The sequence below is a fragment of the Patagioenas fasciata genome, chromosome 5, assembly GCF_037038585.1.
Source record: "Patagioenas fasciata isolate bPatFas1 chromosome 5, bPatFas1.hap1, whole genome shotgun sequence".
NCBI classification, from domain to species: domain Eukaryota; kingdom Metazoa; phylum Chordata; class Aves; order Columbiformes; family Columbidae; genus Patagioenas; species Patagioenas fasciata.
In genome coordinates, this window is record NC_092524.1 from 45,739,343 (window position 1) to 45,763,925 (window position 24,583).

The 24,583-nt window shown below is 49.7% G+C and overlaps 1 protein-coding gene and 1 long non-coding RNA gene across 3 annotated transcripts in view; one reads left to right on the forward strand and one right to left on the reverse strand.

Moving 5' to 3' along the window:
* Positions 1 to 24,459, forward strand: VSX2 (visual system homeobox 2). Of its 2 annotated transcripts, none has more exons than XM_071809432.1 (5): positions 1 to 457; positions 1,738 to 1,822; positions 4,678 to 4,801; positions 21,555 to 21,735; positions 22,706 to 24,459. In XM_071809432.1, the coding sequence occupies exons 1-5, from the start codon at positions 16 to 18 to the stop codon at positions 23,098 to 23,100; spliced, it is 1,227 nt and encodes a 408-aa protein (XP_071665533.1). In that variant the 5' UTR covers positions 1 to 15; the 3' UTR covers positions 23,101 to 24,459. The 2 variants fall into 2 exon arrangements, with proteins under 2 accessions (XP_071665533.1, XP_065696184.1); XM_065840112.2 differs by having other exon boundaries at positions 22,769 to 24,459.
* LOC139828116 (uncharacterized) overlaps positions 24,339 to 24,583 on the reverse strand; it is a 2,743-nt gene continuing 2,498 nt past the window's right edge. Inside the window, exon 4 of the long non-coding RNA XR_011739398.1 lies at positions 24,339 to 24,417. This is a non-coding gene — a long non-coding RNA (uncharacterized lncRNA). The remainder of the gene's footprint in view (positions 24,418 to 24,583) is intronic.

Here is a 24,583-nt window from a genome sequence, read left to right on the forward strand (position 1 = left end):
ACCGCCGGCCGCAGCATGACGGGCAAAGCGGGCGCGGCGCTGGCCCCCAGCCTGCCCGGTAAGCCCAAGCCCGACGGCGCGGCCGCCGCCCCCGCCGCCCCGCCGCCGCCGCCTCCGCCGCCCACCGCGGCGGGGGCCAAGCCCAGCTCCGGGCCCACCCCTCCCCGCTGCACCGGTTTCGGCATCCAGGAGATCCTGGGTTTGAACAAGGAGCCGCCGTCGCACCCTCGGGCTGCCCTGGACTCGCTGCCCGCCGGGCACCTGCTGGCGGCCCGCTCCGTTCTCAGCCCCGCCGGGGTGGGCGGCGTGGGCATGGGGCTGCTGGGCGCCGGCGGCATCCCTGGCTTCTACACCCAGCCCACCTTCCTGGAGGTGCTCTCCGACCCCCAGAGCGTCCACCTGCAGCCCCTGGCCCGGGCCTCCGGGCAGCTGGACAGCAGCCAGACGGCCAGCTCAGGTAGGCACGTCCCCGGTCCCCGGGGACCCCGCCGCACCCCACCAGCGCCGCCGCCCGCTCCCGGCAGCCGCCGGCACCCGGTATCCCAGCGGGAAGCCCCATGCCCGGCGGTGGGAAGGCGATTTCGTTTCGGTCCCGAGGAGAAAGAGTAGGGAGGGCGGACCGTATTCCGCCCCGGTCCGGGACTTGTAGCCGCGGTGTGATGGCGCGGTCGAGGGCGCCCGGTTCGGTGATGTGCGGAGTCCCTGTGAAACGGCCACCCTGCGGCCCGGGAAGTCCCAACTCGTTGCCGGTGAATTAGAGGCCGCTCGGCATCCCTTTCTTAGACGGCAGCAGCCGCATGCAACCCTGCCCGCAGGCCCCGCTCCCAGGCCGCCGCGGGCCCCCTCGGAGCAGCAGGCAACAGCGCCCGACCGCAGGAGCAACACCCAGCCTCCTCCCGGGAGCGGTCGGAGCCGTCCGAAGCGGTGGCCGGCCCGGGTGGTGAATGCCGTCCCCGTCCGCAGCACGGCCCTCCCGGCAGCCCGGCGCCGGAGCCGGGAGGGTGGCGGGGAGCAGCGGGCAGCAACCGGGCCGAAGCGCGGGGCCAACCCCGGTCGCAGCGGCGCACAGCGGCGCCCATCGAAATGTGGGTCCCGGTTCCGTCCCCCGGTTGCTCCTTCGGGGCAAAGGCATCGCCGTTCTGCCCTTAACAGCCCCCGGCAGGGACACTTCCGGGGAGCGGGGGGCCGCGGACAGACACCAGCTCTTCCCAGGATTTTTTTTTATTCCTGGCAGCTTCATAAACCTCAATTTTTCCCTCCCGCTCTGGTGTTTCTGCGGCGAAGTCCAGGATTCCCGGCCTGGGGCAAGCGGCCGCGGGTGTCCGGCCGCGGTGAGGGGGCTGCAGCTTCCCCATTTTCTTACGATTTTGTTGAGCTTGCCGGGCTCTGCATTTTAGCAGCGATACGACAGCAACCCTAGCAAACGATTCCGGGGGAGAGAGGGGAGATCGAGAGCCCTGTCTCGGCCCGGAGCCTTCCTTGGCAGGGGTCGATCGCCCCGAGCCGGCTGGACCGGGACCAGCACCGGCGCCGGAACCGGGAGCAGCGCTGGGACCCGGACTGGGGCCGCGCCGGGCTGGAAGGAGCGGCCGGCGACGGGCCCCGTCCGCGGCGCGATCGCAACGAAAGCTTCGGCCGGAGCCGCCGGAGGGAACGGAGCCGCCGGGTTCGGCCCTATTTGGGGGTGCCCGGCGGGGAGGGAGCCCCAGCCCACGGCCGCTGCCTGTCTCTCCGCAGATTCCGAGGATGTCTCCTCTAGCGACCGGAAAATGTCCAAATCCTCCCTAAACCAGAGCAAGAAACGAAAGAAGCGGCGGCACAGGTAAGCCAGCGGCTGCCACCCCGCCGGCTCCCGCCGCCCCCCTACTGAGGGCACCGGGTACCGGCAGCACCGAGTTCCGCCGCCCCGACAGATCCGATCCGCTCTCGCCCCGATCCGGCACGGAGCGAAATACCCCTCCCGGCTGCGGCCGCAGGAGAACTCCGGCGCCCCTGCGGCTTCTTCCCCGGACCCTTTCCTTTTTTCTTTCTCCCTGTCCAAAATAAATCGGAACTGGGGACGTGCCTTTAGGGAGCGGAGGGATTAGCCACAGGTGTGGTTTTATTTAAATTTTCTGGCTGCGGATCCGGGTATCCGGAGCCGCAAACCCGAGAAGACCGTGGGCATTTGGGCGGGATGCAGATCTCCGATATTCGGGGGAAAAAAAAAAATCATCAGCCTCTCTGAAATAATCAAAACCGTCCCTTGCGCCGCATACAGCAATCTTAATATTGGCTGTCAGCAAGGCGGATTTTCTATCGATGATTCAAATATTTTATTACTTGTAAATAAATGTTTTGACAATGAATTAAATAGTTGGGAATCAGACACAGCCCACAGAGAAGGTGAAGAAGGCTGGAGAATTGGTTAAGGAAATGGAGATCTACTTTGGGAGAGCCGGAGGGGAATTGGTATCCCCTCGGGAGTGGTCAGGACTTGACTTCCCAGCTTGAACTGACTTCTCCCACAGTTAAAAAGGAGTTGGATTGTCTGTGCCTTATAAACAGGAACAAAAAAAATCCTGTGCTGGGTTCTGGCATTGCTGTGTCCGAAGAGTCAAGACAAAAGAAGGCCAGACACCATCCACCGAGGGTGATTTAGGAATAATTAAATCAATCCTGCCACGGTGTAGAAATGGTGGATTAGAAGATGCCCCAGTGAAAGCTTAGCAGGATGCGGGGTGGAAGGAGACCGACTATCCCAGGAGACATCCCACTATGTGTGCAACAGGAGGCTTGGTCTGGAGGGCTCATCCCAAACCTGGGGTCCCTCACCAGGCAAATGCTCCCAGTTTTGGGTACTTTGGAGTAAATGCAGGTTCATTTTCTTTGTGGACTGGACAGGGCTGGGTGAAAACACAGCAGGACTTAATGTACAGATCACGGTCTGAATGGGAGAGAGGAAACGAAATTCAGATTTGTTTTATTTTATTTATTATTCTAGACAGAAACAAACCTGCAATATCTAGCTGTAGTTGTGTGTTCTGTAATAAATGGTTAAGACCTCTAGTATCAAGGAAAGGCTGGGAAATGACGGGCCAATAGCCTGCAAATATCTGTGGTATGAAAATACCAAAAGAGATAGTGGATTGTGTATTGTGAAAGGGACAGGGGCTACCCAGGGATGAGAGTTAAAAGGGGAAAACTTCAGCTGAATGTCAAGTAAAACCCTCCCGCCAGTGAGCCTTGCAGGGCTACGATGCTCTTGTCAGACGAGGAATGCTTGAAATCTAAACTGAATCAAAATTGGAATAATTTTTCCTGTTGTCCCAGAGAGAGAAAACACATGAGTTAATGTACCTCTGCTGTCCCTAGAGTTCACAGATTTGTCGGAGCTGAAGAAAAACTGTTTGAAGAGAACGGATTTAGGAGTTAATTTAAAGAAAGATCTGGTTGCAGGCAGGTCCCTTACATTTGCATGCAGCTTTTGTTAGTAATGTTATCGATCTGGTGGAATTCTTTCAATTCTGAATAGCAGAGGATATTTCTGAGATTTTCGGTTTATGCTCTCTGGAATTACAAGGTGTTTCTGAAATTTGGATGTATTTTAGAAAGAGACTTAAAGACTTCCCCTCACCCCCGGCTTTTTTTCTCTCTCCATCCTCCTTCTGGGAGCTACATTTCTTAGTTTGACAATGTATTTATGTGTTTACTATGAACAAAGGCTGCAATTCGTTGTTGTTATTTTTGGTGATGGTGTTTTGTTTGTTTGTTTGTTTTGCTATTGGAGTGTTGTTAGTTTTTACCAAAAATTGCATTTTGTGTACCAGGGCGGTTGGAGGGTGGGAGTTCTAACCCTCGGGGGAGTGGAAGTGGTCCAAGAGCTCTCATCCAGCCCTCGGAGAAGGGCTTTCATCCGTCTCGGCTTTCCAGCTGCTGATTTTTCAATCTGATTGTCCCGAGCTGAGAACTGGCTGCATAGAGGCGGGTTGGGCTGCTGCCTGTTCAGGGCGGTCCAGGAGGATTTCCAGGGAATAATGGGGTAATGCAAACTGGCAGAGAGCAGCTAATGGGATATGGGCGTAGAAGAAACCAGGGTGAAGGCAGAGGAAGGGAGATGGCACCGGCTCTCATAGGAAAGGACTGATGAAAAGCAGAGAGGACCAGAGTGTATAAAACCTTTGGAGGATTCAGCTGAGGACTAGGGCTCCGGGGGAGGATTATTTGCTTGTGGAGACTGAAAGGGTTAAGGACCAGCAGCTGGGGAGGGGCTCAGCACCTCTCCAGTCGGGGTGCTGAGGGGATGCTGCTTTATCTCAGTGTGGCTATCGAAAGGTTAAGAAACCTTTGGATGCAAGAGGAGGAGGGGGATGGTTTTCAGCCAGGCCAGGGGTGGGTGCCTTGTCCTGGTCGCTGCTGGTTGCTGGTGCTGGCTGCTGGGGAGGGATGTCTCCAGAGGAAAGTCCCTGAAAGGGAAGGTGATTTGTAACTGTTTAAAATGCTGTCGTCTTCATTTTCTGGTTCTCCTTTCACCCTGGCACCTGACCTTTTGTGCACAGAAGGACAGGAGATGGGGAAAACACTATTTGTTAGCAGGTTACCCAGGTTTCTGTAGCTTCTGTGTCCATTTCTCTGACTCTTCATCATCTTTGCTGCTTCTTCATGTATTTTTTGATCAAAGAGTTTTACTCCCCTCAGGACAATCTTCACATCCTATCAACTGGAAGAGCTGGAAAAGGCCTTCAATGAGGCCCACTATCCTGATGTATATGCTAGAGAGATGCTGGCCATGAAAACAGAGTTGCCAGAAGACAGGATACAGGTAATCATATCTCTTGAACCCCCCTATTCTGCCCCTCTCAGCCATTTTCATTACTCCCTGAAGCAAAGGTAGCAGCATGGGAAGGCTGACATTGCTCTGAATAAACCTCCCCAGGCCCCTGTTCTTGATGGGTAGGCAGCCAGATTAGCTGTTTTTAGGAGATTTGGTGTTTGTGTGTTGACATGTTCTGTGTTGTACTGGTGATTTGGGGTGGAGGGAAGAGAGTGGTGTGTAACGGGGAATCCTAAATCATTGAAAGGGAACTGATGTGCAAGGAAAGACCACAGTGTTTTGAGTTCTTGGTGATACAGGCAAGAAAAGAGGCTCTGAGAGAGCCGGTCCAGGTGGGTGGGGAAAGGGGTCATTTCTGCTCCTCTGGTCACAGGAGGGTGCACAGGGCTGTCGCGGGCAGCTTGTACCACTGTGGGTAGGACCGCAGTGCAGAGATGATGGGTGAGTCCCAGGGAGGTGTTGGCACTGTCTCTGAACATTCACTGCATTTGCCCCTTCATCTGAAGCTTCCCTGAAAATCTCTGGGGATAATTTTTTATTAATGATTTTTTAATGTTTGGGGTTTAATGGCATGCCAGTCCTGCCGTGCCACTGTGAGGAGGAAAAGTAAGGCCACATGGAGCATCACCACTGTGTAGTGAATCCCCCAGTGGTAAGGAGCAGCCTGAGCCACAGGCATTCAAGGCAGCCAGTGTGCAAGCAATCGCTACAGCCCAAAAAGCCTCAGGAGACTTACAACTGCTGTGTGCAGGGTGGGAGGCAAAATGTGCTTGGACAGACCAAACATGAAGTTCACAAGGGTGGATTCCAGCAGCTTCTGCTGCCTCCCTCCACCCCATGCCCTGCTCCCAGGTTGCTGCACAAGACACAGGGCTGTGATGGCCAAGCCTTGAACACATTTTTGCTGGTTCAGGTGACATTCTTGGCTGGCTGGGGATTAAACTGGCCTGGTCCCCTGCACAGTGGCTGCTTCTGTGGCTGGTGCATAGCTTTTTCTACTAGAATCACTGGTCTGAGCGCCATGTGGTGTTGGGAGGGTCCTGGTGTCCCTTGTTCCTCTTTCTGTTGCTTCTCCCCATGCACATCCAACACCCGTCGATCTGTTCCTTCAGCCTGTGCTCTTTCTTGGCCAAAGAGATGGCCCAGTAGGCTGCTCCCTTGTGGGTTTGGAAGGTAGCTCGCAGGGCACTCAGCAAGATAACACTGATGAGATCCTTTTAATTTTCGTAAGGGATCTTTTCAAGCAAGAGGTTCATCTAGTAGCACCGTGTACGCTGACCTGCAGAGGCATCATTCCTACTGCGGCCAGAGCTGAGGGCCCTCACTGTGGCTGACACAGAGGGAGTTGTTACAGCAGACGTTGCAGAGCTGAGCACTGCATGTACTGCTTTGACATCTGCAGCATCCCTCTAGTCCTCAAACTTGGTGTTTTATCCGATTTAGAAGTGCAATAGTGGATAATTCATTTCAGGTCGTGCTGTCTTGCTGCTGGCATGTCATTCTGCAGCTGGCTAATGAACAACTGCCAACTCCTTCCTGTACTGCAGAGTTTTTAAACCTAAGAGTGCTCCTTACTGTGATCCCTCTGCCCCAGAGATCTGGTTAGACTTGGACAGCAGAAGCACCATGTGGTGTGGCTCTTCCAAAGTGTTGCTAATGACACACGTATTCCAACAGAAAGTGCTTGTGAGTGACACTCTTTTGCTCATCATGAAAGGGGAAATAATGAGAAACAACAGAATTTCTGTGGCATGTGTTGTGTGAGAGCACAAGTACCATGCCAGAGTGAGCATCAGGGTCACACAGGAGTCCTGAGCATCACTGATGAGGGACAACTGTTAGTTCCCACTGACGTTCCCAGGGGGTCAGCACCCAACTATACATTATCATATAATCTATGATGTTTCCCTCTCCATGCATTTTTTTTTTTTGTGCCACAAGCCATGACAAGATGATTCCCAGCCTTGGTCACACTTCTTGGTATTTAACATCATGTTCCTTTTCAACTTTAGCCCCTTTTGTATGAGTCCAATTCTTTCCCCCGTGTTATGTTCACGCTCTTTAAATACATCTAATCTGTTCACCTGTTTTCTTCTCCTGGCTGTCACTTTTGGTTTTCATCATTGCTTAAGCAAGCTGTGAAGATCATTCCTTAAATAATTCTTCATAAATGACACACTAGTTTCTTAATGATGTAGTTCTTCTGTGAAGCCCATCCTACATGTCAATCTGTCTGGAGATAAGGGACCACATGCCTGCAGCTGTACACCGCATGTGTTCTCACCAGTTTGGCTGGACTTTGAGTCCTTGTTGAAACAGCCTTTGATTAGCACTGGTCTAACAGCTCCCATATTTCTTCCTATTCATCTAATTCAGTCACTTCAAGCTATGTTTAGACAGATTTTTTTTTTTTTTTTTTTTAAATCCTTCAGTGTTCGGTGTTCCAAATAGCATTTTATTAACTTCGACTAACAAGCATAATAATGGCCCTAGCAGCTCAGACACAGGTGAGACGCGGAGGTTAGAGAAGAGTGTGAGAGCAGGGCAGGTATCTGGTCATAAGTACAGCCTCCCAGAATTTTGAACACATGTAGGTATCTTAACATCCCACAGCAAGGAGTTCCACAGCAGAACTGCAAAAGCAAGTAAATATTGGTTTGAATCTATTAGCATCATTTAATGCCCCTTGGAAGAGACAGCTGACAGTGAATTTTTATCCCCTTTTTCATAAGATTTATAATTTCATGTAAATTTCTTTTCTTTTTTTTTTTTTTTTTTTTTACTTGCATGAGCTTCTAACTGCTTGAGGGAGCTTATATTTTTGCATTTTTGTTGCAGCTTGCAGTTCCTCCCATCTTTCAATATTGTTCTCTCCCTCTTGTAGGTCATTAGTGAAAGTGTTTTCTAGGATTGTGCGAATATCACATGCTGTGGGTTTTCACAGCATTTCATGTGGGTTCCCACTGGATCCACACCTAAGAGTGATATCTACCCCTTATTTTCATTCATGGAATTATTTCTCAGGAGGTAGTAGTCAAAGAGAAAATAAATCACCTATGAAATTCAATATGAAAGTGAAATTCAAAGACTGCAATTGAGAGAATGATATAGAGGAGCTACTTGCATTTAAAACCTTCAGCAGAACACTACAAATAGGCCAAGGAAGTTATTGGTTTGAGAGAACACTGAATTCAGGAAAAATATTCAAATCCTCCATTTAAAGAGAAGATGAACGTGTATTTTTTTTCAAGGCAGCACTCTTTCACATTGCATGCATCTTCCTCCTGTATTGAGCTGGTTGCTCCTAGAAGGAACACGAGCATCCTCACATTAGGAAACATGGGAAAAGAATTTAATTTTCCCAGTGAGACACTTCGCACAATTCAGACCAGATGTCACCATGGCCATTTTGCAAGATGCTTGAAAAAGACTACATCGATCAAAGTATTTGAAAGAACATTCAGAAGAGTTGAAGTGCTGATATTAAAATAAACCAGACCATTCTGTAAAATCCAGGCGCGGTAAGTAGATTTCTGCAGGGAAGTATATCCCTAATGGACAACCTGTAGTATTCAAAAGCTTATAAATATTCTGACATATGACTTAAATCAGCGTCTTTCTCATAGCAGTTACTCTCAAGTGTAATATATAGATTTTTAGGTAAGTTATCCTCATTGAATTTACTAATATGTGACAGTTCCAAACTTCAAACACCAGTATCTACAATATTAAAATTCAGTGATAGTTTGTTTTGAGATTATGGAAATGACTGTGTATTTGTCATTACAGTATGTCTCCTACCGGTCAAACAAATTGAATAATCAGTTCAGTATTTCCAAAAAGTAAGATCCTGACTGCCATTGCAGGGACACTACATTCACCTTTTAAGGGAACTCATAAATTAAAAAAATATAATTAAAGTGCTAAAAATTGCCAGTCCTTGTCCTTAAATTATTGTATGGCAATTATGCGGATGAAGTATTTTGGGACAAATAAAATTGCTTATGCAAGCGAAAGGAACCCCAAAGAGATGTTAGTGCCATGTTTGAAGGGGAAGTGATTGTCTCTGTATTCAGCAAGCTTTGTTAGGCAGCTAAGAGGTCAGTTTTGGCTAAAATCAAAACCAAACCAACTAAAACTCTAATTGAAATGTATTATTTTAGGTATTATTAATTAAGACATTTCAGTATCACTGTGTGTAGCCCTTGAGGATTTGAATGGGGATGGAGGAGTCAGAAGGGGTGGTCACCTGGAGGGAAACATTCCTACCAAGAGTATTTTCCAGAACAAAAGACTTACCTTGCTTCAGTTTTGCAAAAGCGTTCTGTATTTAGAGGTGAATGTAATTTGGAAAAGCCTGAGGCACCTGAATTGCACAGAGCAGGAGCTCAGGAGTGAACCCATCAAGTCCCCTCAAGAAATATGATAGAAAGTGTGAAGGAAAAATTGGTTTTACTCAGCTTTAGCAGCTCTGACTTCTCCCTCTCCCGCCAGCTATTCTTGCTTGCTGCAGAGCATTGAATTGTACGTGTGACCAGTGCAAATGTGAAATGGAGGTGGTTGCTCCATGCAGTCACTGACCATTCCCAAATCTGTGCCTGGAATAGTCATCAAGGGATTTCCTAGTGCTGCAGAAAGCAGTGGTGTTATTTGTTTTCCTAAGCTTGTGCTTATCACTATTACTCTCAACAAGTGAGGCCCTGACTATTCTTGCTAAAACTTTGGGTGACTCTTCCACTTAGAAGAGAGAAAGGCCAGCACAAGACAGTGTGCCATGGGTTCCTACCTCTATCTCTATACGGCACAGTCATGGAGATCAGGGAAATTACCAGAGCAATTAGGGTGATTGGAGACAGATTACTGAGGTGATGGAGATGTTGAAAATGTTGTTGCTGTGTGAGCCAACCATTCCAATATATTATTTCTTTTTTTAAGAACCCTGCAATCCCTGCAAGAAGTTAATAATGAAATAGAGCTGAGCAGCTCGTGCTGGCTGCCTTTGCCAATAATTCCTGAGCACTGGGGCAAGCCATGGTACTGTGATACCAGATAAGTGTCATTAACTTCCCCTATGCTTTTAAAAACATAGAAAGTGTACAATAATAAAAAGTCCTTCTTTAAATATGTTAATAACAAAAGGAGGGGCAAGGAAAACCTCCATTCTCTACTGGACTTTGAGGGAAATATAGTTAACAAAGATGAGGAGAAAGCTGAGGTACTTAATACCTACTTTGCCTCAATATTTACCAGTCAAACAGATGGCCCTCAGGATAACTGGCCTCTGGAGATGGTTGACAGGAATAGGAAGCCAAATAGTCCCCTTGTATTCCAAGAGGAAATAGTTGGTGGCTTACTGAGCCATCTGGATCCTCATAAGTCTATGGGACCAGACGGGATCCATCCTAGGGTGATGAGGGAGCTAGCAGAAGAGCTCGCCAAGCCGCTCTCCATCATCTTCCAACAGTCTTGGCTCACTGGGGAGGTCCCAAATGATTGGAAACTGGCAAATGTTACCCCAATCCACAAAAAGGGCTGCAAAGCTGACCCTGGCAACTACAGGCCTGTCAGCCTGACCTCGGTGCCTGGCAGGGTGATGGAGCAGATCATCCTGAATGCAATCACACAGCACCTCCAGGATGGACCAGGGATCAGACCCAGCCAGCATGGGTTTAGGAGGGGCAGGTCCTGTCTGACCAACCTGATTTCCTTTTATGATCAGGTGACCCACCTAGTGGATGAGGGGAAAGCTGTAGATGTGATCTATCTAGACTTCAGCAAAGCCTTTGACACTGTCTCCCATAATATACTCCTTCAAAAGCTGATAGCCCATGGCTTGGACAAGTGCACTCTCTGCTGGGTTAAGAACTGGCTGGAGGGCCGGGCCCAGAGAGTGCTGGTAAATGGGGCTGCATCTAGCTGGCGGCCAGTCACTAGTGGTGTCCCCCAGGGGTCAGTGTTGGGTCCAGTCCTGTTTAACATCTTTATTGATGATTTAGATGAGGGGATTGAGACCACCATCAGCAAATTTGCTGATGACACCAAGTTGGGGGGCAGTGTTGACCTGCTGGAAGGCAGGAGGGCTCTGCAAAGAGATCTGGATAGACTGGAAAAATGGGCTGATTCCAATGGGATGAAGTTCAACAAGGCCAAGTGCCGGGTCCTGCACTTTGGCCACAACAACCCCCTTCAGCGCTACAGGCTGGGCACAGAGTGGCTGGAGAGCAGCCAGACAGAAAGGGACCTGGGGGTACTGATTGACAGCAAGCTCAACATGAGCCAACAGTGTGCCCAGGTGGCCAAGAAGGCCAATGGTATCCTGGCCTGTATCAAAAATAGTGTGGTCAGCAGGACAAGGGAAGTGATCCTTCCCCTGTACTCTGCATTGGTGAGGCCACACCTGGAGTATTGTGTTCAGTTCTGGGCCCCTCAGTTCAGGAGGGATATTGAGGTGCTGGAGCGGGTCCAGAGAAGAGCAACAAGACTGGTGAAGGGACTTGAGCACATGACCTATGGTGAGAGGCTGAGGGAGCTGGGGTTGTTCAGCCTGGAGAGGAGGAGGCTTAGAGGTGACCTCATTGCTCTCTATAACTACCTGAAGGGAAGTTATAGTCAGGTGGGAACTGGTCTCTTCTCCCAGGCAGTTAGCAATAGGACAAGGGGACATGGGCTTAAACTCTGCCAGGGGAAGTTTAGGCTGGATATTAGGAAGAAGTTCTTTACGGAAAGAGTGATCAGGCATTGGAATGGCCTGCCTAGGGAGGTGGTGGACTCACCGTCCCTGGAGGTTTTTAAACTGAGATTGGACATGGCTCTTAGTGCCATGATCTAGTAAATGGGCTGAAGTTGGACCAAGGGTTGGACTTGATGATCTCTGAGGTCTTTTCCAACCTAGCCAATTCTGTGATTCTGTGATTCTGAACTGAGAGTAATAAAACTAATTAAACTTACTGGCTTGGTAAGAATATTGTTATGAGTGTTTCTTGTGGCGTATGGTCCATCTCTGCGGCCCTGTCTTTAATTGATATGTGAGGAGTTCATCCACTTTGCTGCCTCTTCAATAGCATGCTTATTTAGTTGATCTAAATTCACATTCATTTCCATTTTTTAATTAAGATTTGTATAATTTGGCCCTTTCCATAATGGAGTGTTTTCATTACCCTTTACTATGTCTCGTTTTCAGTCCATGTGCTACAACTTTATTTACAAGTTAATTACCACAGCTGCAAACAGAGTGTCTGGGTGATGGGTGAGCAGAGTGGCCCAGGTGACCCTTCCCAAAGGGATCAATATCTGAAAAGTCTTACACTTACACTGGCCAGAGAAACAAAATTAGGTGGGAGACAGGAAGCAAAAAGGAGGCCCAGGAACATCTCTTCAGCTTACTGTGAGGTGGAGACCCTCCTGCTTGCCACTAGACCATGTGGGTTACCTGCCCAGTTTGTGGGATTTACCTTGCTACAGCTGGTAGCTGCAGATAAAATGTGTTTTCAGTGCAGAGATGAAAGTATAGAGGTAGGAATATTTTGTATAACCAGGTACGACTTTATCTCTCTGTGTTCAGTCCCCGAGTTCCTTCAGCCACAAAGCAACTTTCTAAGGGTGAGTGAAAATCAAATAAACCCAACCCTGTCAGTCTTTGTTTTCTACTCTGTTTCTTGCAAGATATTTGTGGGTGTCACAGCATAAGGGACAGTGTGATTTTGATGTGCACTACTGGGAGGGAAGCGGGGCTTTGCAATGACATCTCTGTCCTTGTTCTCCCCATGGTCTGGAGACACCACCACTGGGGGTCAGATACCATAAAGTGTTGGGGCACTGAAGCTCCCTGTGAGAGCAAAGGCAGGCAGGCAACAAAATATGCCGTAGCCCATTGCTGTGAAGTGCCTTGGCAAAGACTTTCCCCATCATGGCCAGGACAATGAGAAGTGGCTCTGCAGTCTTCATGCCAGGCTCTGACAACTCAGGCTCTCTTCCCTTCGCTTATCCCCATTTTCTTAACAACCATCGGTTAAGGGTAACACTTCCCTGACTTAGCTTAGGCACTGTGGCTCCTTGATTACTTAAGCTTTTCTGGGAACACTAGCCTAAATCTCTGTGCTGGGAACACTTGCATTCACTCCTCCTTTTGTCTCCTATGATGCTGCTGCAGTTTTCCACAACTGATTTTTTAAAAAATTATTGGGCAGTACAGCAAGGTCAATAGTTGATTCCCCTCCAGCCTTAGGATACCTGGCAGAGCGACCAGCTGATGGTTGTGTTCAAGTTTTCTTTTAATGACCCTTTATTATGAAGTTTTTATCCTTTCCTGACTTTGAATGGAGATTTCTTTAACAGTTCAATAACACAGGCACTTTAGAGACATGGTTAATTTACTCTCCCCTTTATTTGTTAATGGATCTATTTTTCTCTATAGTGTTTATCTTTTAACCTGATAGATCTCAACAAATTATTCTGATTCTTCTCTGACGGCACAAATCTCCTTTGCCTTTTAATTGTCCTTCTTTGTGGATGTTCTGCTAACCAGGTTTTGCACAGGGCTGTGCAGAAATATAAAAAATTACTACCATCTTCCTCATGCACCAGGCTGTTGAGAAGTCTAGTACTCACTAGACACACAGATGATGCCGATCTCCCCTTGCATGAGGCTGACAGGTCCTTCTGTGGAGGAGAAAACAGGAACTGAGATGGAGAACAAACTGTTGCTACAATAGCCTACAGAAAAGGTGGCTTCTAGAGATGACCTTCATCACAGAACGCATCTTAGCCTGGGTGAACTAAGCGTGGGGCGTACCTGGGAATGCTCTGGTGAGCTGGATGTGCTGCCCTGGTGCGAGCAGCACCCATGAGTGGGCTGCATGTTGCCATCTCTGCTGGCCACACCATCAGCTGTGCTGTGCTCTAGGCCAACCTGAAAATGTTAGCTGCAGGCATCAGTGGCATGGCAGTGGCAAGTGCCTGAAACGTGAGCCTTTTGCAGCTGTAAGGCATCATGTGAAATCTCCTGGAGTCTTGAGTTACATGAAGAAGGTGAAGGGCACACAGAGCTGTGGAACAGGTAGAGCCAGGAGCAGACACCTGGTAGGAGCAGAGCTCAGAATGGCATCTGGCAGCCTGCATGGAGCCACAGATCCAGCTAAGCTGCTGGTCAGCTGTCATTGTGGTCTGACCATGATTAAGTCAGTGTCTCAGGGATGCGTTTGCCGTGCAGATGTGCTGCATAGGTTGAGTGTGTGCTGAACCACTGATCTCACTGTACCTACCGTGCATTTTGTGTGCACACTTGTTTTTCTCCGGGTAAGAGGAGAGCCCTGCAACTTGATGAAGTTCTCCACTTTTGAAAGGTTACCTGCCAACGAGTGAGAAAACATGTCACCACATGAGGTGGCAAGGCCAGGTGAAAACCCCAGGCTTGCCAAGGGGACACAGTTAAAGACATGTTCCCTGGTTAAGAGGGCTTTTACAACTTTGGCTGCATAAGTCAGATAAATTGCAACAGGTAGCTCTTGGCCCACGTAGTGCTTTTAAGAGCCAGATTTAGAGGCAGACCTGGCCTGCAGGACCAGTGGCATGATAATAGCATGTACATTTTTGCTGGGCGCAGTATTGAGCCTGTATTCAATGTGTGCCCTGTGCCCATTTAGCTTAGAGGAGACCCAAGCTCAGATGATCCATCATGCCTTTGCTCGAGAGGGATGAGTACTGTCTCACAGCTTGTCTCAGTACGTCTGGTTGGATCTGTTGGCCAGATGCATTACCAGGAAGGGCTCTTGCCGTGCTATGTGCAGGAATTGCTCTTTCTAATGTGAGCTCAGAAAGCTCTTTCCCAGTGTTTAGTAAGGGGAGGGATGATGAGTCCTGCAATCAGCCATGCAGCCCATGTGCAACCTTTACTGCTCTCATTTAACTTCATACCCACTTTACACCAGCCATAGAAAGTGATGTCACCATAAACAGCGCCAATAATTTTTACATTACATTGAAAAGACAGCAATAAACTGTTTCCAGGCTTACACAAGCAGTACAGTCTCCATCACAACCCTGGGACAAGAAGTTTTCCTGGTGTGATTACTACAGTGGAGGGATTCAGGGAAGCCAGTCAGACCTTGTACTCTTGTGACAATTCATTATAAAGCCCCAGGGCCTGTGAGTGCAGATGGGAAGATGCTCTGAGGAAGATATGGGGCTGTTCTTTGCAGTGCTCACATCCTCAGACTGAACCTGGCCAGAGCCACTAGCCCTGTCTGATACAAGTGTGAGGACATCGCTGTTTTTTCGGAGGAGTTTTTTGTTTTGACTGCTCTCATTGTAGAGATTTGGGTTGCAAAAGAAGGTAGAAAGGGAGGTGTGAAGTTGTCAAGAGGAACTGAGTGCTGAGGTGGTAGCAGGGCATTGGGTATGGAGATGAACTAGAGGTGTTTTCTGGTTTGCAGCTGGACCCACCAAAGGGCTTCAAGTGGGCAAGTGATAGGTATGCTGCTGGGCATGATTTTAGGAGCATCTTCCTTCTATGAGCGGGAATAGTGGGCCTGACCAAGATTTTCTAATCTGAGAGAGGCAACACCAGTATGTAGGCAGCACGAGGAGCTTGCAGTGAGAAACAGAGCTTCTCTGAGCCAGTACTTTGCTGTGAGCTGACAGGATCAGTCCAGAGAAGCGTGGTGGGGAAGGGATGTCAGCAGCTACAGGGTGTTGGTGTACATGTCAAGGTGTTTCCCACAGCAGTAAATACCATAGAGAGATTTGGTACATGAATGTGAGAAGTTCAGCTTCTGCATGGTTCAGCCTGAGATGGCTGGATCCCTGGGAGAAGAGTGTGGTGCTGGATGGACTGTATTGGGTCAGGAAGCCACCAGCACCATCACATCAGGTGGGACCATGACAGCAGATTACAACCCCAGGCATTGTTACAGGAGAAGTCCAGAGAGCTCCCAGGCTACCTGTCCCTGGATAGGGTTTCTCAGCTGTATTCTCACTTGAAGAGCTCAGTATCGGAAATGGCTTCTTGGCAAGGATTGTACAGAGTTACAGTTCAGCTCCCAAAAGCCGAAGGTTTGCTCTGGGGGAATTGTCAGAGAGCAAAGAAGTCAGCGTGAAATGCCTATTAGTTGGTGTGCAGGGGAGATGGTCTCAGCGTTGCTTCTGGGGGTACTTGGGATTTTGTCCCTTGCCTTAGTTGCTGGTTTGTCTACATCAGCGTGTGGCTGCACCCCGCAGCTTGGGGCAAAGGCATGTGCTGATGTGTCCGTGTGTCTGTCTGTCTGTGCCTGAGTGGACGTTCATTTGCCTGTGGCCATCTAGTGGACACTTGAGCCTGCACTGCTGCGGGCTGGGACCAACTTGTGCTCAGTTACACTTCTTACTTGAAAGATCCCTGTTGAAATGCTGTGTTGAAGGCAGTATGAGATTTGATGAAGCAAAATTTCCCCATTATCCACCCTGGAATCTTCCTTTAAGGCAGGGTTGTCAAACTCATTTTCACCCAGGGGCACATGAGCCTCGCAGTTGCCTTCAAAGGACCAAATGTAATTTTAGGACTGTATAAATGCAGGAGTAGTGGCCTCTGGTGAAAATGAGTTTGACATCACTGCTTTAAGAAATGAATGCTTGGGTGGGGAAAATAACATTTTTTTTAATTAGAAAGACAAAAAAAAAGGCCAATACCAATTCTTCTGTCTGTGTGCTCCAGCTTGGAAAGTGGTAGCTAAGAAAATGAGCGTAATCAGTGAAAATTTTAGGTTGAAACAATACAGAAACAATACTCAGTAACACCCTAGATGCCTTAAAATATCCCTTTGCTAATTCAGATTCCTGGCTTGTGGCCAACCTCAGGGAGATTTCTCTCAGACAATGTTTCAGGAGATGATTAGGTAAACAAACTAACTAATATGATGAATGTGGATAACAAGGACACATTGAGTCTCGCATCCCTTTGCAAATGAGAGATTCCTCCTACTACAATTTGCTCTTCTGCATCATCAATAATCTGAAGAAGTATCTGTCATCATCTGTGATTCAGAGGAGGAAACTGGCAAGAATAACCTTGCCAGTCTTGACTTGGTAACGCTGCAAGCCTGTGGTTGAGCACGGGATGCCTCAACTTTGCTTTGGGCAGTGGGCACTGAGGGTGAGAATTAGATAATGATTAAGGTTAGAATCATCCCCATTTATAAAGCTTTGAAACGCTGCTGATTTGGGCAAGAGGTCCTCAGAAGAACAGGTATGTGTCACAAGAATCCAGGAGATGACACTGAAGGAGCTGGCATTTGCTGTTATCTTGGGTCATAGGCTGTGGCTGCCTTTGGAGGAGACAGTGACAGTGTGATGTGCCCGAGGGGGTTAGAGGGGGTGTGACACTCAACTCTGACCAAATGATAGGGATTGAGTTAATGAGCGGATCCCCTCTGAGTGAAGTGTTATGTTACAACCTCCTTATTGCCTGCTTCATGTTGAGACCAGGTTTTGCAAGGTGACGGGTTTTGGTTTTGCATCTTTTCTATGCCCAGAGGACCAAAGCCCATGGATATGGAAAATACTGCAGTTCCTGCAGGGTGTGCAGGCGTACCCAGCCTGCAGCATGCAATGTGCAGTGAGCATCATCTTAACCTGCTGCTGGTGCCTGGAGGGTGTCTGGCAGCCTTGTCAGAGGCTCGCTTGGCTGCTGGCCCTAGCCTGGCCATGGCAGCCGCCCCGCCAGGTCCAGCCCTTGGTGTGCCAAGAGCAGCACTCGTGGAGCCTCAGGAGCAGCCCAGGGGAGGCCTTTGGGCTGCTGAACAGCAAACATGTACACACGGGCTGAACTTAGATGCTAACACACCTCATGGACAGCAAGACAAACCTGTCCTCTTCCCTCTGTTGTCCATTTTTTGAGGGTCCCTGGAGCAAGCTTCCCATGTTTTACAGAGGGTGCTCATGTGATAACAAAAAGCTGTAAATCATCGTAGGATGCAGCACATTGGTCCAAAAGACAGCTCTGCGCATCAGATTGTGATAGCTTTGCCCAAACATCTGATGTGCTTCAGTTTAAAATTAATCAGGGGGCTTCACCACTGGTCAGGAAGTGTGGAAGCACAAGCACAATTCTTCACCATACCCTGGGCTGGGCAACAGAGAACCAGATGAAAGCAAGTGAGAAGCCAGGTGCATGGTACGCAGCCACATCAGTAAAGCATTTCACAAAACTGAGTCAACATACATGATGGGAAAGGGCAAGAGGAAACGTGGACAAACCTGAACATTGCTTGAATCAGGCTGAATTTTACAAAGCCAGGGGAAGTTGTAGAGTAGATATCTCCAAGCAAAGACAACAAGCAGTCAAAGTAGTAATGGAATACCAAAACCATGAGTAAATGTGTAAGTGTGAAACTCTCTAAGTGAAAAGTGAGATGCCAATAGTAAATAACTGCATATTTAGAAGTCATGGCTGATGTACCAATATAGCCAAAAATACCTCAGAATTACTAAAACTGGTGTGTAATTCAGATTGGAATCAAGTCACAGGAAAATTCTGATAATACATCAAGAAATTTAAAGAAAGCAGTAAGATCTTCTTCCAGAAGAAAGTACCACTGCTGGAGCCACCTGAATGAAGGCAAAATCCTGAAAATGGGCCACGGGGAATAATTCTGCTGATCTGAAATGGCACGGGGGCTGCCAGCATCATGCTGGAGCTCCTCCTTCTGTGCTCCTTGAGGCGGGCTTGTGGCAGAGATGCTGGGCTGCGGGCTGATTCCAGCAGTGTTCCGTATTGAGCACCACTGGTTTCACTTGACTTCATGCCTGAGATGAAGATATGGCTCTTGGTATTAAAGCAAGATGGTCAGCCTTCCTGATTTCTGTTCCGCTAGAAATTCTGAGATTTCAAACTTCCCTTTTGCCTAGCCAAAACTGATAGGAAATTCCCATCAAATCATAAAAATTGGTTTGGGAAATCTCAGTATGATCTTACTGAGGTGTTGATGTAATTTTGATTTTCCCATTTGGCTTTAAAGCATAGATTTTGCATGTCATAGGTGGCCAAGATTAAAATACAGAATTCAAAAGAAAGTCATAGATAATTTTGATTACATATACACTGGCCAGACGCAGTTTTTCCTGTGCGACTGAATCTGCATTTTTTGATTGAAAATCTTCCACCAGCCCTAGTCAAAATTGGACTGCCAGCTGGCAAAGCTTCTGCTGGCTCCAGCGTTTGCAAGGTCCTGCTGTGGGAAAGGGGATGCTCTGAGGCAGCAGATTCAGTGGCAGCAGGCAGTGCTGGGGCAGGCTGAGCCCTGGCCAGGGATCATGAGCCATGGGGGAAGACGTTTGGGGCATCAAGACAGAAGGCAGGGGAAAGGGAGAGGTGGGAATAGCATCAGTGAAGAAGCACCTGGATAAAAGAGCATCGAGTGGAGTTTAAAAAGTTCCCCACTTGGTACTTGATGGAAAAACCCGTTTCCTGGCTGAGATCCCAGGTATGGCAACTGGTGAAAAAAAACCCTCTGTGTAGAGCTGAGCCCTGCAAGCTGCTCTGGGTACATGGAAAGGTGTCACTACAGCTCCAAACCAAGGTAGATTTGCAGGTGCCAGCTCTTGGGTTGTGTAGGAATTTCTCCCTGAAACCAAGGGAAGTAGAGAGGATTTCTGTGGCAAGGGATGTAATTGTCCTGGTTTATCCAGGGAAGAACAGGCAGCATCCCTCTGCTGGCCCAGATGTGTGGAGCTACCCCTTGCACTATGGAGGTGGTGGCGTGGTCTGGTGGCTGAGAAGGAACCACAGGGGTTTATGCTGAGGCTGGCAAGGGAGTGAGCCAGTAATTTCCCTGCAGCTCTGCCCTATGGCCTCTGGGAGTGGGAGAAGTGCATGGCCTGGGGCAAGACCCTACCAGCATCCTGCCGACTGCACACCCAACAAACCCCTGTGTCACCCAGGCACGGAGGCGGAGAGAGGCAGCTGTGCACTCCTGAGGGTCCTTGCTCAGGCCCTGGTGGATTGTTGGCCATCCATGGTGCAGGGGTTACACACTGGCAGTATGAAAGTGTAAATCTGACTGTTCATCATGCAGAGGAGATGACGTGTTGTGAAGCAGCCTGGCTGTAAAATCCCCTCTGACAAGCACAGAGTGTCTTCTGCTGGGAGAAGCTGGAATAACAGCTGTTGGGACCACCACCCCACAGAGTTTCCTGCGGGGCCAGGCCTGTTGGGCTCCCAGGAATGGAGAAGGCTGGCTGTCACCAGTGCTAGCAAGCTGTCACCAGGGCTAGCAAGCCACTCACCTACCCTACAGCTCTGTCCTTGTACAGCTGTGGTGCTGGGCAGGTTCTGTCTGCACAGGTAGAAGAGGCGAGCTTGCCTTGCCAGCTGAGAGCAAGACATCACCTCACAGCATCAGTTTCATGGTCCCCACAGCAGAGCTGAGGCTCTGCCCCAGTCTCCCAGTGCTCCTCACTCCAGCCTGAGCTCCCCCACAGCAATGGGTGGTGGTTACAAGAGAGGGTTAAGCTGTCAGCTCTGTAATGTTAAACAGGTGTCAAAGGCACCTCCATATATCTGCAGATTGAAATCAAATTCTTTGCAGTATAAAAAGATAAATTACCCAGGCGATTCCCGCCTCATCCCACTCATCAGACCAGCGCCAGACGGCAAGCAATTTTTTTTTTTAATGTGCTAACGACCTAATCAAGCAATCAAGTCGGAGAAGATTGCGGAGTGACCCCGAGCATCCATCTGCCAGAGAGACCCCGCCATTCATTTCCATTCTGCTGTGTACTTTCTGGGAAAGGGAGGGGAAAAAATAGAAAAGAAAAAAAAATCGTAAACAAATTAACACCCAATTTTCTGTGATTCTAATTAGTTAAATGAGGAGGTGTTTGAGGTGTCCGTGGGGAGGGAGGGGCTGCCTCTCAGAGAGGGGCCTGGTAACTCCATGGCATTAATTAGCGCAGGTCAATGGTGTGGTTCCCCGGGGACCAGCTGCTTTAATTTCCCGTGATATTTCAGTGCCTGAGGCCCATCGATTCAAACTGAAATTAACTTATTTTTCAATCAGGCCTGGGCTGCCCCTGGGGCTGACTCTTCCTTTGCCTTCTTCTGAATAGACCTCAAGCAATTTTTCATCTGAAGCTGATGCCTCTGCTCGGCGAGAAGGGAGGGGAGCTGGAAAGGGAGGAGGGCAAGGGAGACAAGAGGAATGGAAATCGGAGAGAGAGCGCTAATAGATTTCTGCCAGCATCCCCCCCCTCCACCACCATTGCCACCCGCCTCTCTGCTCGCTGCCCCCCAGGTCACAGCTCAGAGATTATTCTGCCAATTTTCTGAGAAGATGAGGGGCTTTTCAAACTGGGAATTCAGGGCACAGTGCACAGCTCAGCTTCCTCCTTCTCCCGCCTCCCCTGAGCATCCGTCCCCAGCCCAACCCTTCCCGCAGGCACCGCTGCCTGCAGCCCTGTGCCGCAGCTCAGACACCCAGTAAATAATGAAAGAAAATCCCAGGCACAAGAGCCAAAAGCCACTAGAAAAAGGCACTGCTATGGCAAATTCATTACATCCTGCAGAGAGGGATGGGATCTGCTCTTACACTTGGCCCTGCAAGGGAGGGAGAGATACCCAGCGGCTGCTGCATGGGGGAAGAGGTTGTAGTGCTTTTGGGATGAGCATTCACGTGTCTACCTTCCTGTCACTGCAAAAGCACATGTGTGTTCCCATGTGGGAAGTGGAATGACACACCAAAAAACACATTTTCATCCTTGTTGTCCGCCCCAGGTTTGGTTCCAGAACCGCCGGGCCAAATGGCGGAAGAGGGAGAAGTGCTGGGGCAGGAGCAGTGTGATGGCAGAGTACGGGCTCTACGGTGCCATGGTGCGTCACTCCATCCCACTGCCCGAATCCATCCTCAAGTCTGCCAAGGATGGCATCATGGAGTCCTGCGCCCCTTGGCTTCTGGGTAAGAGAGCAGCCACCTTCGTGGCGGACAGCGAGTGGGTCGAGACCGAGTGGGGGGATGTGAGGAAGAAGCCAGAGCTGTGTTGAAAACCCAGGTGGAGGACAGTGAGGTGAGGTCCTCCTGTCACCCTCTACCCCCCTGTTCCCTAATAGCCCTCATCAATAGGGTCTGACTGCTCACCCCAGACTCCTGGTGGTTCTTGGACCCTGATCTGCAGGATCTGGCTGGGGCAGGAATTTGCCCCCCATGCTCAGGCTGGTGTTAGCCTTGACTCCCATGATGCGAGCATCTCTTGTCCAAGGCAGAAGGCCATCCCAATCTGACTCGCCCAGCCCCATGGTGCTGTGTAGGATGCTGGGACCCCCAAACATGCTCTCCTTGTCCCAGGGGGAACATGCTGCTGCCTTCTACTGCTCTCAGTACCTTGGGGAGCTGCATTTCTGTCTGGTTTTGCTTGGTTTTCTGTGCAGACATAGAGGTAGCAGCTACCTTACTATGCTCCTGCTCTTTGCTTCCTGCTTTCTGACTTTTTGAGCTGGTTCTGCCCCCAAACTACTGTCTGGCATCTTGACAAAGGCCTGTCCTGTCCTTCTATCAGTGTGAAACTGAGAGAGGCAGAGGGGTGGGTTGTGTGAGGAGCAGGTTGATACAGGAACAGGCAATGGGAGATCTCTCTCCCAAGCCTCAGTGAAGCTCAGACAACTGTGCTGTTGTCTGAGACTCTCGTTCTCATGTAGGGACAAGTTAGCTTTAGGTTCACAGAGAGAAATGAAAGGGAGAGTAATTACAGAGCTTTGGGGGCAGACCTGAGGCCAGGGGTGCTGGGGCCAGGCTGCTGGAGCTGGTGGCTGCCTTGCCTGGACTGCCCTTGCATGGGGGCCAGAGCTAGTGCCTCGCCATTACTGCTGTGTGAAGCAAGGGTTTCTGCTTTTCCTTAATTCTGGCCTCTCTTTATCTTTGCTGTTTTCAGTTCAAGATGGCTTTCCCATGCCCAGGCGCTTTTCTAAACCCGAATACCAACAATTCTTTTTAGGGATGCACAAAAAGTCTCTGGAGGCAGCGGCTGAGGCGGGGAGGAAGACAGAAGTGGAGCGCCAGGCCCTGCCCAAGCTTGACAAGGGAGACAAGGAAGAGAGGGGCCCGGATTCCAAAACAACCATTTCCCAGGAGGAACTGAGAGAAAACAGCATTGCTGCCCTCAGGGCCAAAGCTCAGGAGCACAGCACCAAAGTCCTGGGGACCATAGCTGGGGACACCCTGGCCCCAGGCAGGAAGACGGAGACAGGGGAGGGGGCGGCTGTGGCGGAGGATGAGAGACAGACGGAGAAGCTGAACTCATCGCAGAAGGAGGAGAAGCTGATCTAGGGGAGGGAGAGGCAGCAGAAGCCAGCCTCGACAGACATTGTGTCCTCTGGGGGCTGCATTTCCCCTTGGACTGCCAGGCCCCTCAGCTCCCCCTGCCCAGGGAGCGGGGCACCAGTCTCTGCATTTGGGGCTGCCTGGCAGGGGCAACCCCCACACATGCCCCTGCCCCTCACTCCTCCACCCTGTGGGGCTTTCCTCACCCCCCCACCCCTTCTTTTTGGGGGACTGGGAAGTGACCTATCATAGTTGCCACCTGAGAGGACACTGAGGCTCTGGGTCCCTCCAGCCTCACAACCAGCTCTGGGGCTCTCTCCTCCTGCTCCCACCCAGGATCCCATCTACCATCTTGGAGCGAGCCTGTCCCCTGCCGCCATGCCCCTCCTCGGTGCACGTCTCTCCCCAGTGCTGCCTGGGTGTCCCGTCCCACCATCCCCCAGGCAGACCTGACACCTTCTCCCAGCCATCACCTCTGCCTCTGGCCCAGGCCACAGCAGGACAAGCCCATGGCAGTGTTTGCATGAAATGGTGACTCTCCATCCAGGGTGGTTTGCACCTTCCACCTGTCTCTCCCCACCCAGTTCTGGTGTCTGCTGGGAAGGGGCTGTAGCTTTAGAGTGGTTGAGTTTTGCCTACATTTGGCAGGAAAGCAGCTTCAACCTGTGCGTGCGACAGCCTGGTCCCACTTGGCACCTCGAGGTGACCCTAGCCCATGCACCTGGCCACCGTTGCTGGGTCTGACTCTGCCCCAAACACCAAAGCCCTGCACCCTGTGGAGTGACCGAATGGGGAATTTGTTTACTGAATACATTAGTCCAGGTGAGACAACATCTGCCCAGTGTATTTATTGAATTAAATTTGTCCAGCTCGCTCTCTGAGTGTTAAAGGGAATGACAGCCATGTACATCCACCCTGATACACCCCATGATCTGTACATATGTCTCCCAGCCAGCCCCACATAAGCACACGTAGACCCATGAAGCCAAATCCACTCTGTGGTACCATCACCTTCCCATCCCGGTAAGGCACTCTTTTCCCCTGAAAGCCATAGGACAGTGACTTCCAGGTGACCCTTTCTGTCCTGCTTTCAGTTGTGAGCACCCTTTCCCCAGAGCTACTGTTTTTCTTCCATCAAAGGTTAAGCCCCTTCATTCAGCCCTTGTTTGTCTTTGTCCCCCAGTCGTTTGACGTGTTAGATGATAGCCCATGGTGTGTAAATAATGTATATACAGTGAGAAAAGAATTCAGTATTGAGGTGTTTGAGATATGGAGCTGTAACAACTTCTAGTCATCCAGCATCTGTGATTTATGTGCCATTTTCTGTAAAGATATGAACAAGAATAAAACTAAATGGGAATACTGTGTAAGAGTCTGGTCAATGATGTTCAAGGAGGGTGAATTCAGCCATAGCTGGGAGGGGGTTGGACAGGCTGTCGCTAGAGAGAGATGGGAGCTCCAAAGGGGCACAGAGGGGTCTGCACCTTCC

Bases quoted from the DNA above. Each gene is read 5' to 3' on its own strand.
- VSX2 (XM_071809432.1), top strand. From the start codon at position 16: ATGACGGGCAAAGCGGGCGCGGCGCTGGCCCCCAGCCTGCCCGGTAAG. The intron at 458-1,737 runs GTAGGCACGTCC...GTCTCTCCGCAG, and splicing joins CAGCCAGACGGCCAGCTCAG to ATTCCGAGGATGTCTCCTCT. The intron at 1,823-4,677 runs GTAAGCCAGCGG...TACTCCCCTCAG, and splicing joins CGAAAGAAGCGGCGGCACAG to GACAATCTTCACATCCTATC.